This window comes from Oncorhynchus keta, chromosome 19, assembly GCF_023373465.1.
Source record: "Oncorhynchus keta strain PuntledgeMale-10-30-2019 chromosome 19, Oket_V2, whole genome shotgun sequence".
NCBI lineage: Eukaryota > Metazoa > Chordata > Actinopteri > Salmoniformes > Salmonidae > Oncorhynchus > Oncorhynchus keta.
The window spans coordinates 51,743,492-51,759,177 of record NC_068439.1 but is presented as its reverse complement, the minus strand read 5'-3'; the positions used below and the strand labels follow the sequence as shown (position 1 = coordinate 51,759,177).

The following is a 15,686-nucleotide window of genomic DNA, read 5'->3' as shown; positions in this document are numbered from 1 at the left end:
GCTGGATGCTTGAGGTAAAAGCTGCTCTTAACCACAGATCTAGGATCAGATTACTGGACCCCAAATCTAACCTTGAACATTAGGGGGATGAAAAAACTATCTGACCCTGAATCAGTGGTTAGTGGTGACTTGTAGCTAGCTACTACTGGCTGGGTGGTTGAGGCTGAGTGAGGAGAGGCCAGATGCAGAGAACCAGAGAGGGGAATGGCTGTGACTGAGGTTCGGGTCAGGGTTGCGTATGGGGGGCCGATTGAGTTCCCTATGAGGGGCTGTGGTGGGTCTAGGAACCAATCAGACCGAGGGATAAGATGAGGCAACGGGCGATATGGGAGGGTTACGAGAAGACGTAAGCTGGGTGGTGGATGTTGTGGGTAAAAGGGGGGCGCAGAGTTACGGGGCACACTTTGATATGTCTAATTACATAGATGTTTGATATGTCTTCCACATCATTGGTCACCAGCGAGAGTATTTTCAGTGTCTGTGTAGTGTTATGGTGAACCTAGTCATATTTAGAGCCACTGTGCTCAAACGATTAGTGAAACGTGGTTTCAGATCCATCCACTTGACTCTCACAACCAAGATACAACCATCTGAACACTAGTATCGGAGATGCGACGGTATATCATCTAAGCGAAGACACAGATTCAGCACAATTGTTCCCAATTATTAGTAGCCGAGTTTTGGTAGCCTTAATCAAGTGCAATTTACCCAGGCGCCCGAGGGAGGAAGCAAGCTAGGCTGGTCACGTACCTCTCTGTCGAACTGGGAGAGGGGTGCGTCGCTGCAGCCGTCCATACCCCCTCCGGAGGACAAGGAGCTCTCGGAGGGAGAGGTCATGGTCTGGCGCTTAGAGCTGTAGCTACCCCCGGACAGCTCTCTCCTCAACGCATTGCCGTTCTGAGATGACGAACCTGGAAAAAGGAGGGAGAGAGCGAAAAATAGTAAGATAGGGGAAGAAAGAGAGGAATGGGGAGAGAGTGGGACAGAGAAGGGGAGGGGGAGTTAGGAAGAGAAGAGAAGTGTCACCATTCGGAATCTATTCAGACCCCTTGACTTTTGTTACATTACAGCCTTATTCTAAAATGGATTAAATAAAAAAAGTCCTGAGCAATCTACACACAATATGCAATAATGACAAAGCGAAAACAGTTTTTTTTTACATTGTTGCTAAATATATAAAAAATAAAAAACAGAAATACCTTATTTACATAAGTATTCGGACTCTTGCTATGAGTCTCGAAATTGATCTCAGGTGCATCCGGTTTCTATTTATTATCCTTGAGATGTTTCTACACCTTGATTGGTGTCTGTGGTAAATTCAGCTGATTGGACATGATTTGGAAAGGCACACACCTGTCTATATAAAGTCCCACAGTTGACAGTGCATCTCAGAGCAAAAACCAGGTCATGAGGTCGAAGGAATTGTCCTTACAGCTCCGAGACAGGATTGTGTCGAGACACAGATCAGGGGAAGGGTACCAAAACATTTCTGCAGCAATAAAGATCCCCAAAACACAGTGGCCTCCATCATTTTTAAATGGAAGAAGTTTGGAACCACCAAGACTCTGAGAGCTGGTAGGCCAGCCAAACTGAACAATCGGGGGAGAAGGGCCTTCGTCAGGGAGGTGACCAAGAACCCGATGGTCACTCAAACAGAGTTCCTCTGTGGAGAACATTCCAGAAGGACAACCATCTCTGTAGCACTCCACCAATCAGGCCTTTATGATAGAGTGGCCAGACGGAAGCCACTCCTCAGTAAAAAGGTACATGACAGTCTGCTTGGAGTTTGCCAAAAGCACCTAAAGACTCTCAAACCATGAGAAACAAGATTCTCTGGTCTGATGAAACCAAGATTGAACTATTTGGCCTGAATGCCAAGCGTCACGTCTGGAGGAAACCTGGCACCATCCCTACGGTGAAGCATGGTAGTGGCAGCATCACGCTGTGGGGATGTTTTTCAGCGGCAGGAACTGGGAGACTTGTCAGGATTGAGGCAAAGATGAACAGAGCAAAGTGCAGAGAGATCCTTGATGCAAACCTGCGCCAGAGCGCTCAGGACCTTAGACAAGGGCGAAGGTTCACCTTCCAACAGGACAACGACCCTAAGCACACAGCCACGAGAATGCACGAGTGGCTTCGGGGTAAATCTCAATGTCCTTGAGTGACCCTGCCAGAATCCGGAAATCTCTGGAGACCTGAAAATAGCTGTGCAGCAACGCACCCCATCCAACCTGACAGCCCTTGAGAGGATCTGCAGAGAAGAATGGGAGAAACCCCCCAAATACAGGTGTGCCAGGCTTGTAGGGTCATACCCAAGAAGACTCAAAGTTGTAATCGCTGCCAAAGGTGCTTCAACAAAGTATTGAGTAAATGGTCTGAATACTTTTGAAAATGTGATATTTCAGATACAGTGGGGCAAAAAAGTATTTAGTCAGCCACCAACTGTGCAAGTTCTCCCACTTAAAAAGATGAGAGAGGCCTGTAATTTTCATCATAGGTACACTTCAATTGACAGACAAAATGAGAAAAATCCAGAATATCACATTGTAGGATTTTTAATGAATTTATTTGCAAATGATGGAAAATAAGTATTTGGTCAATAACAAAAGTTTATCTCAATACTTTGTTATATACTCTTTGTTGGCAATGACAGAGGTCAAATGTTTTCTGTAAGTCTTCACAAGGTTTTCACACACTGTTGCTGGTATTTTAGCCCATTCCTCCATGCAGATCTCCTCTAGAGCAGTGATGTTTTGGGGCTGTTGCTGGGCAATACGGACTTTCAACTCCCTCCAAAGATTTTCTATGGGGTTGAGATCTGGAGACTGGCTAGGCCACTCCAGGACCTTGAAATGCTTCTTACAAAGCCACTCCTTCGTTGCCCGGGCAGCGTGTTTGGGATCATTGTCATGCTGAAAGACCCAGCCATGGCTCATCTTCAATGCCCTTGCTGATGGAAGGAGGTTTTCACTCAAAATCTCACGATACATGGCCCCTTTCATTCTTTCCTTTACACGGATCAGTCGTCCTGGTCCCTTTGCAGAAAAACAGCCCCAAAGCATGATGTTTCCACCCCCATGCTTCACAGTAGGTATGATGCAACTCAGCATTCTTTGTCCTCCAAACACGACGAGTTGAGTTTTTACCAAAAAGTTATATTTTGGTATCATCTGACCTTATGACATTCTCCCAATCTTCTTCTGGATCATCCAAATGCTCTCTCGCAAACTTCAGACGGGCCTGGACATATACTGGCTTAAGCAGGGGGACACGTCTGGCACTGTAGGATTTGAGTCCCCGGCGGCGTAGTGTGTTACTGATGGTAGGCTTTGTTACTTTGGTCCCAGCTCTCTGCAGGTTATTCACTAGGTCCCCCCGTGTGGTTCAGGGATTTTTGCTTACCGCTCTTGTGATCATTTTGACCCAACGGGGTGAGATCTTGCGTGGAGCCCCAGATTGAGGGAGATTATCAGTGGTCTTGTCTTGTATGTCTTCCATTTCCTAATAATTGCTGCCACAGTTGATTTCTTCAAACCAAGCTGCTTACCTATTGCAGATTCAGTCGTCCCAGCCTGGTACAGGTCTACAATTTGGTTTCTGGTGTCCTTTGACAGCTCTTTGGTCTTGGCCATAGTGGAGTTTGGAGTGTGACTGTTTGAGGTTGTGGACAGGTGTCTTTTATACTGATAACAAGTTCAAACAGGTGCCATTAATACAGGAAACAAGTGGAGGACAGAGGAGCCTCTTAAAGAAGAAGTTACAGGTCTGTGAGAGCCAGAAATCTTGCTTGTTTGTAGGTGACCAAAGACTTATTTTCCACCATAATTTGCAAATAAATTCATTAAAAAAATCATACAATGTGATTTTCTGGATTTTTTTCCTAATTTTGTCTGTCATAGTTGAAGTGTACCTATGATGAAAATTACAGGCCTCTCATCTTTTTAAGTGGGAGAACATGCACAATTTGTGGCTGACTAAATACTTTTTTGCCACACTGAATATTTTTTTTAATTGATTTTCAAAAATTTATAAAAAAACAATGTAATCAATTTTAGAATAAGTCTAACATAAACATGTGGAAAAAGTCAAGGGGTCTGAATAACTGTAAATGGAGTCTGGCACTGGAAATGCATTTAAATCTACAAATATATACTTTTCATTGTTCACCAGTAACAAACATCCATTTTCTCTACCCAGGCCTACATGTTTTGATGCTTCTTTAATCCCCATTTTATTATACAATATTTATTTTACTATTAAGCTTACTAGCTTAGTGTGTTTGGTAGTGTGGTACTTACGGATGCCCAGTCCACTGCTGGCGCTCATGGACCGTCCCGGCTCGGCTCTGTTCTTGGTGATGGAGGGGATGGACACTGAGCCACTGAAGCCTGCAGCACGACTCTCCTGAACACGCACGTTCTGTGTCAGAAAGGCCAGTGGACAAGGGAGGACAGAATAGACCGGGGCGGATGAGGACAGAGGGGCACAGATATATGGATTATGGCGATGGGATGAGAACGCATAGATATACAGGCACATAGAAACATTTGTGAATACACATTCCCCCGAATGACAAATATGGATATGAACATATATAACATGTCATTTAGGCATGATGACCACACATATGCACATACAAAAACACAGACATTAAATCACACAAACGCACAGACATTTCACACGTACAAACACATGATGCTCAGTCGGACCAGGGAAGGAAGTACAAGTACTCAGCATGTTTACAACTAAGCAGAACATCTATGGACACTCTCTGTCGTGGCCCCGTCTTACCATGGGCAGGTCTTTGAGGATCTGGATGCCGTCCCCAGGTCCCATGTGGGCCACGTGGTTGAAGTTGGTGGGGTTGGAGATCAGCTTGTTCCTCATCTCTGGGTCTCTCAGCATCTCTCTGTACAGGACACACACCAAACCCAGGAATGAGGTCACTGTGGCCAGAACAGGGTGAACGCACCAGTCGAGAGTGATATTGCGTGAACAGAATGAGCTTTATGCCTATGGAGGGGACGAATGTGGATGAACGGTATGGAGTCTGTACTAAATCTGTAGTGTGTAATGTACCATTAGCTGTACACTCCCTCTGTGAAGTAGCTTGGACAGTGTATTGTGCACTATATAGTATGGCGTGCACTACATAGTGTGTAGTGTAGTGTGTAGTGTGCACTATGTCGTGTATTATACACTGTGTAGTTTGAGTAGTGCGCACTACGTAGTGTGTAGTGTATTGTGTAGTGTGCACTACGTAGTGTATAGTGTAGTGCACCCTATGTAGTGTGTAGTGTGCACCATGTAGTGTATGGTGTAGTGCACACTATGTAGTGTGTGGATATGAACAGATGCACACATAGGTTGGGGGGCAATAGCACGGTGCATGTGACACATCTAGTGCAGTAGTGCCTGGTTAGAGGTTAGTTGCATGCCCAGCTTACCATGGGCCTGCATACTCTCGCTTACAGCTCGCTGCTGCCGGCTAGCCCTTGTGGTGAATTGGGGAGCAGTTCATGCACAAGTCTCCCCTTGCCGGTACAAAGCCATGACCAAGACTCCAGTCGGGCCTTACCGCCGCGGCACTCGTTAACTGGTTGTCTTGAAACACCAGGCTAACCCGGCAGGGTGTCTCGAAGCAGCAGTGTGGACACGTCCTGGCAGCCATCAGCCACTATCCCGCTGCCTTGTGGGTTAGTCTGGTACGACAAAGGCAAGGGGAGCACACCCTGAGAGAAAAGCAGCGTGCTGGCGGCACGCGGTAGGTGGACGCAGACAGACTGGGGTTCAGGCAGACTCCTGCAGCTGTGGAAGGTACTGGTCGTCCTGGATCTCCCCCCTTGCCACTGTAATGTCACCTTCCTAAAGTGAAGTAGTGCTGTTGAGGACCCTCAGCGACACCTTAAATAACTTCCTTTGCGCAGGTATCCACTTCTGACCTCGGTGAAGCCATCAACCGGAAACCGGCCTAAAGCCTGGCAGGTTTGGGCTGTCTGGTGACGGGGGCAGGAGTGAATGCACCGGGAGCCCTTAATCAGACCCCTCTGCACGCCTGCGCCACAGGGCTATTATGGTCACCAGCAGTTGGGACATGAGTGGCAGCTGCTCTCGGCAGATCCCCGTGACTGAGCAGCCCTATTTAGCCACACTGCTCACCCCGGCTGGGGAGAGGACTAGAAAGTGGCCTAAAAACGTTCCACTCAGAGGTTGAAAAATGCTGAAGAAAATAATTCCCCTGAAACTGGCGACATAGAACATCAGAACTCTTTTGGACACTGAGGATAATAGCGATAGACCCTATCGGAGAACAGCTTTGATTGCTGCAGAACTAAGGCGCTACAACATTGACATTGCTGCCCTGAGTGAGACCATGTTTCTGGATGTACGTTCCCTGAAAGAGGAGGGAGAAGGTTACACCTTCTTCTGGAACGGTTACCCTCCGGTTGGACAACATCGGCACGGTGTGGGACTGGCAATTAGAGCCTTCTACCCAGCCTCACCGAAACACCTTTCGGCATAAGTGAAAGACTCATGTCTCTCCGTATCCCCCTAGTCACGAGATGAGGCCCTTCACCCGGAATGACGAGATCTTTCTGCTGGGTGACTTCAACGCTAGGGTGGGACAGAACACGGAGCGGAGTGCTGGGTAGACATGGTGTTGGTTAGGTCAACGAGAACGGCACGAGTCCACTAACTCTATATGCCGAGCACAATCTCATTGTCACCAACACCTTGTTTCACCAGAAGAACGAATACAAAACATCATGGATGTACCCACGCTCCAAACAGTGGCACCTGATCAACTACACCATAGTGAGACGGGAGCACTTGCCGCGGAGGATCCTGTATGGCTAGCTACATCTTGGATGGAGGATCCTGTATGGCCAGCTACATCTTGGACGGAGGATCCTGTATGGCCAGCTACATCTTGGACGGAGGATCCTGTATGGCCAGCTACATCTTGGATGGAGGATCCTGTATGGCCAGCTACATCTTGGACGGAGGATCCTGTATGGCTAGCTACATCTTGGACAGGAGGATCCTGTATGGCCAGCTACATCTTGGACGGAGGATCCTGTATGGCTAGCTACATCTTGGATGGAGGATCCTGTATGGCCAGCTACATCTTGGACGGAGGATCCTGTATGGCCAGCTACATCTTGGACGGAGGATCCTGTATGGCCAGCTACATCTTGGACGGAGGATCCTGTATGGCCAGCTACATCTTGGACGGAGGTCTGCAAGGGGGCAGATGAAGCGCTACAAGAACCAGCTAAAAACGTGGCTGAAGAAGTGTGGATCTCAGATTGGACTCGACAGTCACCAAAGAATCCAGCGCTAACTCAGAAGTGGAAGTCAAAATCGGAGACGATGGACTATCATAAGCAGTGTAGTGTGCACTACGTAGTGTGTAGTGTGCGCTACATAGAGTGTAGTGTACCTCCTCTGCTGTAGCCTCTCCTCTTCGGGGACTCTGAAATAGAAGCGTCTCTTGTTGTTCAAGCTGCGAACCATCTGCTTCCTGCTGTTGTCAGAAGTCTCGGGGACCACCAGCTCATCACCCTCTGGAATATGAACAACATGGCCACCGTCATCAACAACAACAGCATCATCAGTAGCATGACCATGATCATCATATATATTTCTAATCCAGTTTTTATTTTGTTTGTTGAAAAAAATCTTTCAAAAAATAACATGTTAATACTACTGTGGAATACGACCATTAAAATGAGTATTACACTCAGTCAGTGGTCATAATCAAGATATGGATCTCTCCTATGCATTTAGAGGTCCGAAGGCCTATCCTGTGTGCAAACTGACCTGCCGTCTTGTTTCGGAAGTATATGAGCCTCACGGTCTCCAGACCCAGGAGGTTCAGGGATCCGTCAGGGTTCAGAGGTCGCACCTTCAGGGGGGATACAAAGGGGTCAAATGTTACACCTACACCAATCCGACGACCGGCCCTCCGCTACATGTGCAGTCCTATACTCTCACCTTCTTTAGTGGGATGGTCTGAATCCACTCCATTGTGTTGACATCAAACACATCCACAGCATTCTCACTGTACACTGACAGGTAGGGGGCGTTATAACCTGGAGGGGAGGAAGGAGGACAAGATCAGCTTCAGGCTTAAAGTTACATTCTGGGATTTGCTTTTAAATGCAAAACGACAGCCTCGCTACTTGTTTTGGTAAACAGCTTTGGGATGAGGCAGAGGACCTATATCCCCTCACAAATTTGTAGACAGCCACACTAGAAGCAAGGACTGTCTCCACATGATAGTTTTAAACATATTCGGAAGCTATACACTTTTTTATTTACTTGTTGTTTGTAAACAGTGGAGAAATAAAACCTATTTTGGTTTATGATAACGGTAAGACAATTGTGCTGGTTCAGAACTCACAGGCGGAGTTGGGCACGGCCGGCCACATCAGCTCCTGCTGGCGCGAGCGGCGGCCCTGCGAGTCCACATAGACCCCTATGGCTGAGAAGCATAGCAGCAGCTCCTTGGAGGAGATCTCCACGGCACACAACGCATCCAGGCCCTGCTGGGATATGAAGGCCAGGGTGTGGTCCTCGGGGTGCAGTAGGCTGACCGGGGCACAGTCCCCGTGCACGCTGTAGCGAGTGAAGCCAGCCTGGTAGCCCACACACAACCGCTCGCTCAGGAGACCCATCCACTGGACAGGACCTGGGGTTTGGAGCTCCCGCAGCCGGCGGTGGCGCGCCTTGCTCTTGTTCACCTGGGAGATAGAGAACCATTATGCTGTTATTTAGCGAGTACATTTTTTAAATATTTCATAATCCAATGAAAATAGCCTATATATCGTTGCTTTTCTAAGCAAAGTTATAAAAATGCGACAATGTACTTTAAAACCCCATCCCTTCCGTCCCCACCACCCACCTCGTAACAGATGACCTGTCTCTTCATGGCCACACACAGACAGATGAGGGAGTTGTTTCGGACGGGCCCGGACACCAGCGCTGTGCAGCCCTTGGTCTCGGCCAGCTTGTAGGAGTCCATCTCCCGTCCGTCCAGCGCGGCCATGGGGAAGAGGCGGACGTGGCGGTTACGACCGGAGATGACTGCAAGGAGCTGCTCCTGGGGGACCAGGTCGATGTGGTAGACCTTCTTATTGTCTCCCACGCGGATGATCTCTGTTAGGTCAGGAGGGGTGTGAGAGAGAGCGAGTTGTCAAAAAGACCTCTGCACTGTGACAGCCAATATGTGGTGAGCATTCTACTGCAAACTGGGTGAAGTGCATCAGGCGGGTAGGTGCAAGAGTCTTACCATCTTTGGTGACATGGATAACATAAAGGCCTTCCTCGTTGCCCAGGGCAACACGCTCGTGGTCTGAAGAGAAAACATCAAGAGGACGTTTGATACAGTCTACCGCATAGCTAGGTAACAAGGTGCAGAAAGTATGTCCTGATCCCTTCTGCAGTAGAACATGCAGTCGCTGTATACTACAAACTCTTAATGAGACAGATACAGAGAGGACCCCCCCCCCCACCCCCAACAATTACTTGCTTACTACAAACCCCAAAATAGAGGGGCAGCATGTGTGTGAGTGTGTGTGTGTGTCTCCCCTACCTATAATAGCGGCGGACTGCGTGGTCTTGATGAGCGGCAGCGTGCTGTCGTAGGCCTCTTTGGGCACGTAGACGAAGCGTTCCTTCAGCTTGTTCTTCTTGAGGATGCGCTGTAGCTCGTTGAGAAGCCCCACCCACTTGTTCCTCTCGTGGTCGGTGTCGGCCAGGATCAGGATGGAAGGCTTGTGACTGGAGGAGGCGGACAGCTGGGCAGCAGTCACCTGGAGGGGTTTAGGGGTCAGAGGTTAGGGCTTTTGGAATGGCATCCCACGACAATTTTGAAGCATTGTTAAAAAGCGGAGAAATCTGAAGACTGGAATAGGCGGGGGAGTAATCACGGAGTAAATGTATGACTGTATAAATGCACGCATTCAAGAAAAAAAAAAGGCTAACCCTGAATATACATGGGATGTCCTTGCGGCTGGCGTGAATGACGTCAGACGCCAGAACAGAGCTGACTGAAAACTCCTCATCCCTGGAAAACAAAGGAAGGAGAAAGTGTGTGAGAGGGAGAGGGGAGAGGCAGAGAGAAAGTGGGAGAGAGTGATTGTGTCAATCAAATAAAGGACTAAACCCAGAAGTAATTCTAATAAGCAGCCATTTCTCTCTGAGAGACTGGGTTGTAGTTCAGACGGAGCTCAGGTTGTAGTCCTTGTCAGTCTCACGTCATGTCTATGACCTGACTGACCACCACACTGGGCGTTGTGGCCCTTCCCCAGCTATGGGAGTTCTAGTTCAGACAGAGCTCAGGTTGTAGTCCTTACCTCATGTCTATGACCTGACTGACCACCACACTGGGCGTTGTGGCCCTTCCCCAGCTATGGGAGTTCTAGTTCAGACAGAGCTCAGGTTGTAGTCCTTACCTCATGTCTATGACCTGACTGACCACCACACTGGGCGTCGTGGCCTTGCCCTCTCCAAGCTCATACAGGAAGAGCTTGAAGTCACACACTACGGCAACCGCCCGCTGCCAACCCTTCTTCACCCCCATTGGCTTGGGCACCTGGAAACACACACAGGGACAGACACACACTTCAGTCTCACACATTGACCCAACCTAGTATTGACAGTGGTAAACAACCTTTAGAGACAGAGACATATTTTACTATACAGGCACAATTAACAGGCAAGCCTCATACACAGGTCAGCCACTGGCGATATAGGGACGTTAAACGTACAAGGTAAGGTTTTAGTTTTACATTTGCACTATAATTCACAGGTATTTATTCTACCAGGAAATGTTGTTAAAAGAGTGCATAAACAAACAATCTTCGGTGTCGTACGTACTCTGACGTGTCCCTCGTAGGCAGTGCCGATGCCCCTCTGAGGGTCAATGCCCAATGGCCCCTTGGTCTGGTCGTGTGGCACGGGGCACACTGCTGGAGCCTTGTCAGCACATGTCACGTGGCATGAGAAGTTACAAACTGCAGGACCAGACAGGAGAGAATAAGGGGTTTATATCAGATTTATATCTCGCCTCAAAAGAGACTGTACTCCCACCTCAGTCCTGCCCCACCTCACCTCCTTCCATCCTAATCCCCTGCCTTCTTCTCTTCCTTCCATCTGTTTCCCTCCATCCCTTTCCTCAGATCCCAGTCTTCCTTCCTTCCTTTATCCCTCTCGCTCCTCATTCTCCCATTTTTGTCTTCCTCCCGCTCTCCTCCACCCTTTACCCCCCTCTCTCTCTCTCTCATTGTACCTTCGCAGGTGCAGCCCTGGCGGATGAGTCCCACCATGAGAGAGGTGCACTGGTTACACTTGGTTGGAGCACTGAAGGACTTCACCACAAACTGGTGGGCTTTGGGCTGCAGGGGACAAACAGAGGGCCGGGTGAAAACACATAGGACTAATACAGATGCTTTATTGGATCACAGCAACAGTTCACTTATTGAAATACAGCAACTGGTCTTCGTCGGGTCCAGGGGATTGACATTACTAAGTATTGACCGAGGTTAAAACAGTAGAACGGTATTTGAGAAGTCAAAAAGGATGTCAGGTCTTACCTTGGGTGATGAGCGGCCAATACTACCGTACCCTCCTGACCGCATGGTGGCGGTCTGGACTGGCCGTGGGGGGTGGTCTATCAACTAGAGGGTGGGAGAAGACAGAAAGATCTGAGTACAGCTCGGGCTGTGGCGGTCACGAAATGTCATCAGCCGGTGATTGTCAAGCAAATAACTGGTCGGTCTCACGGCAATTGACCGTTAATTAACAAACACATTTAGCGTCTCCTGGCTTCCACACTGATAAGAACATCTACGTTTTACATTTGATATAGCCTAGACCTTCACAATAAATCCATTATGTATTTAAAGAAACATGATATGAAGAAAATGAAGTCTATTTCAGAAGAACAGAATAGGATACGTTGTCCTTATGTTAGGTCATGATCTGGCTGTGCCAAATGGCTGTGGGTTACACTAGTTCATTTAGCAGACACAATTTTCTTAGAATTCCATGGCATTGTTTTAAGAGTATGAAGAATACAACTGAACAAAGCTGAATTAAATGGAAAGGATACTATATCCAAACGATTTGAGGGCGTGTGCACATGCGGCTATTCTGCGTTGAGCGGTTAACAACGAAATAGGTACTCCTATATGCGTAATTTAGAGTTATTAATGTAACTTTAGTTGTTCTACAAACATTGGGCTATCGGTTTATGTTTAACACATTGTAAGGCTGTGTGATGCAACTCTAATGATGATTTTAAAAAGTTGAAAATGATCTTCCCCAAACTTGAAACTCACTTTGCAGCTTATGTATCCCAGTCAGGCTCTAAACCCCTGTGCTTCATTTTCTTGCGCAACATGAGCTCATGGGCTCTCATGAAGTGTTTGATTCGATTTTTGATGACATTTGCATTAATGTCAGGGTGATTAGAGGAACAATAGGGTGCGGGGAGTACCAGGCAGTTAGCAAGTTTGGCCATCAGCAGCATCAGAGCTTGGAGAAGCCGAATTACTGTGACTAAATGGTCATGTGGAATTTGACTGCCTTCATGACTCGAGACCCCTGGTGTGGCGGTAATATGGTCACCTTAACAGCCTTAAGCACAGCACAATATAGTTTTTATTTTATGGTTGGAAAATCAGCCCTTAGAGGTTAAGAACAGTCTAAGATTAAGCATAATACAAGTTGGAGGTTCAAAGTTCAGAGGTTAGAGTTCACCTCGATAGGCTCCACGTCGCTGGCCATGGAGGGCGACCGTGAGCGTGACTTGAGTTGGGACTTGGAGTCCTCGCCTCTGGATGGAGTGTTGGAGGGAGTGAAGTTGTCCACAGAGTCCACCTGGAAAAAGGGATGAGAGAGAAAGAGAAATAAAGACAGAAAAATGGGTTGCAGGACATAGAAACAGGTGATGGAGTTGGTAGAAAGTAAGGAAGCCAAAAGGGACCAAAAAGCACCATCCATGCTTAAGAGTAAAAAGCAAGAAAACAATTCAACCAGGTAGAGGCACAGTATTATAGGAGGTAAATGGAGACTGTAGTCGTAGCAGAGATGGGACTGACCAATCCATTGGTCAAAGGTCATTAGGAAGCCTACAGGTTGGACCACAAACCCATGAACGATGCACATGACACGAGTGCTACACATACAGTGCATTCAGAAAGTATTCAGACCCATCGACTTTCACCACATTTTGTTACTATTACAGCCTTATTCTAAAATGGATCAAATACATTTTTTCCTCATCAATCTACACCCAATAGCCTATAATAATGACAAAGCGAAAACAGGTTTAGACATTTTTGCAAATGTAAAAAAATTATAAAACTAAATTATTTACATAAGTATTCAGACCATTTGCTATGAGACTCGAACTTGAGCTCAGGTGCACAGTTTCCATTGATCCTCCTTGAGACGTTTCAACAACTTGATTGGAGTCCACCTGTGGTAAATTCAATTGATTGGACATGATTTGGAAAGGCACACACCGGTCTATATAAGGTTCCCAAGAACACAGCATTGAAGGTCCCCAAGAACACAGTGGCCTCCATCATTCTTAAATGAAAGATTTGAACCATAAAGACTCTTCCACGGCCAAACTGAGCAATCGGGGGAGAAGGACCTTGGTCAGGGAGGTGACCAAGAACCCCGATGGTCACTCTGACAAAGCTCCAGAGTTCCTCTGTGGAGATTGGAGAACCTTCCAGAAGGACAACAATCTCTGCAGCACTCCACCAATCAGGCCTTTATGGTAGAGTGGCCTGACGGAAGCCACTCCTCAGTAAAAGGCACATGACACCCCGCTTGGTTTGCCCAAAAGGTACTTACTGGACTCTCAGACCATGAGAAACAAGATTCTCTGGTTTGATGAAACCAAGATTGAACTCTTGTTTCAATGTCAAGCGTTACATCTGGAGGAAACCTGGCACCATCCCTACGGTGAAGCATGTTGGTGGCAGCATAATGCTGTGGAGATGTTTTTCAGCGGCAGGGACTGGGAGACTAGTCAGGATCGAGGGAAAGATGAACGGAGAAAAGCACGGAGAGATCCTTGTGAAGGTTCCCCTTCCAACTGGGCAACGACCCAAAGCACAGAGCCAAGAATAAGCAGGAGTGGCTTTCTGAAGTTTCTGAATGTCCTTGAGTGGTGCAGCCAGAACCCCGACTTGAACCCAAATGAACATCTCTGGAGAGGCGTGAAAATAGCTGTGCCGCGACGCTCTCCATCCAACCTGACAGAGCTTGAGAGGATCTGCAGATAAAAATGGGAAAAACTCCCCAAATACAGGTGTGCCAAGCTTGTAGCGTCATACCCAAGAGGGCTTGAGGCTGTAATCACTGCCAAAGGTGCTTCAACAAATGACTGAGTAAAGGGTATACTTACGTAAGTAAATGTGCTAACCTTTTTGTTGTTGTTGTTGTAATATAAAATATAATAACCTGTTTTTGCATTGTCATTATGAGGTATTGTGTGTAGATTGATGAGGAACATTTTGTTTTTAATCAATTCTAGAATAAAGTCTTTCACGTAAGTCTGTCCGAATGCACTGTAACCCATTGACCATGCTGACTGTAGCCACGAGGGACAAGAGCACAGCTACACACCATACAATTGGTTTGGGGAAATCCACAAAGCCACGTGAAGGATGACAAAACAGCTGCAGTAGATGCACACATATACTCTACTGTAGTTTATTGGAGGACTACAGTGCAGGCCATACACCCATACACCCACCATGCCTTAAAAGCAAAGACAAATACAATAAAATACTTCACTTTTTTTAAAGTCCAAATGTTGCATCTCCACAAAGCCCCATGCATAACAACCGACACAACACACACACAACCACACACACACACACGCACACACGCACACACGCACACAATAAATGCCCTTTCATGCAACAGACAGTTGAGGTTCGGAGGGCGATTGGGCACAGACAAAATCACAAGCACAGAGCCGCTGCTTAGCTTACACGTCTGCCTTTGCTAGTTGGCCCAACGGATGGAGAGCGCTTCGGTGGGGGGAGGGAGAGAGGGACAGAAAAATGGAAAGAAGTCAACATTGAGAAGTCTGAAGTGGCTCTTAAATAGGTCACATTAAAAGGAATGGTAGCCTATCTATTTGCTGAGGATGTCCTTTCCACATTGCACTGAAGGACACTGCCTGGATTGGGTAATAACTCCCGGTGTCCCAAATGACACCCTATTCCCTACACAGTGCACTACTTTTGACCACAGCCCCTGATCAAAAGTAGTGAATTGGGTGTGATATGGGACATAGACTCTAGGACTAACAGGGGAACTCGTGATGGCACTACAGTGTGGAAGGGAAGCTCACTCCAGAGTGTTAAACAGTATGTTCTGTAGTGTCTGGACTCAAAGCCAAGTAGCCATGGATGGCATCAAAGAATGTCTGTATACTAAGTGGGAGGAATCGGCCTCAGTATACAAACATTCTTTCAAGTCTTGACTAAATTCCAAGGAGCCCAAATTCTGCTGCTGCAAACCCCACTCACGCAATGGCTATTTTCCGTTTCTCCGCCCTTTTCCTGAACTGAGCACTTTCACACATGGATTTAACAAATGGGGGAAACTCCCTCTAGCCAACCCTTTGCTTTTAAATGGATGACAACAGG

The 15,686-nt window shown here is 47.2% G+C and overlaps 1 protein-coding gene across 7 annotated transcripts in view; it reads right to left on the bottom strand.

Annotated features, from left to right (window-relative positions):
* LOC118398448 (serine/threonine-protein kinase MRCK alpha-like) overlaps positions 1 to 15,686 on the bottom strand; it is a 103,825-nt gene that overhangs the window by 5,597 nt on the left and 82,542 nt on the right. For 6 of the 7 annotated variants that reach the window (XM_035793776.2, XM_035793775.2, XM_035793778.2 and 3 more), the window contains 17 exons: positions 15,024 to 15,062; positions 12,769 to 12,888; positions 11,601 to 11,684; positions 11,297 to 11,402; positions 10,885 to 11,021; positions 10,461 to 10,600; positions 9,991 to 10,072; positions 9,599 to 9,818; positions 9,296 to 9,358; positions 8,909 to 9,162; positions 8,408 to 8,747; positions 7,999 to 8,096; positions 7,825 to 7,909; positions 7,445 to 7,568; positions 4,792 to 4,909; positions 4,299 to 4,419; positions 751 to 911 (listed from right to left, as the gene is read on the bottom strand). In XM_035793776.2, coding sequence (XP_035649669.2) covers positions 751 to 911; positions 4,299 to 4,419; positions 4,792 to 4,909; positions 7,445 to 7,568; positions 7,825 to 7,909; positions 7,999 to 8,096; positions 8,408 to 8,747; positions 8,909 to 9,162; positions 9,296 to 9,358; positions 9,599 to 9,818; positions 9,991 to 10,072; positions 10,461 to 10,600; positions 10,885 to 11,021; positions 11,297 to 11,402; positions 11,601 to 11,684; positions 12,769 to 12,888; positions 15,024 to 15,062 — 2,292 coding nt within the window. The remainder of the gene's footprint in view (positions 1 to 750; positions 912 to 4,298; positions 4,420 to 4,791; positions 4,910 to 7,444; positions 7,569 to 7,824; positions 7,910 to 7,998; positions 8,097 to 8,407; positions 8,748 to 8,908; positions 9,163 to 9,295; positions 9,359 to 9,598; positions 9,819 to 9,990; positions 10,073 to 10,460; positions 10,601 to 10,884; positions 11,022 to 11,296; positions 11,403 to 11,600; positions 11,685 to 12,768; positions 12,889 to 15,023; positions 15,063 to 15,686) is intronic. The other variant, XM_035793779.2, reaches the window with a different exon arrangement.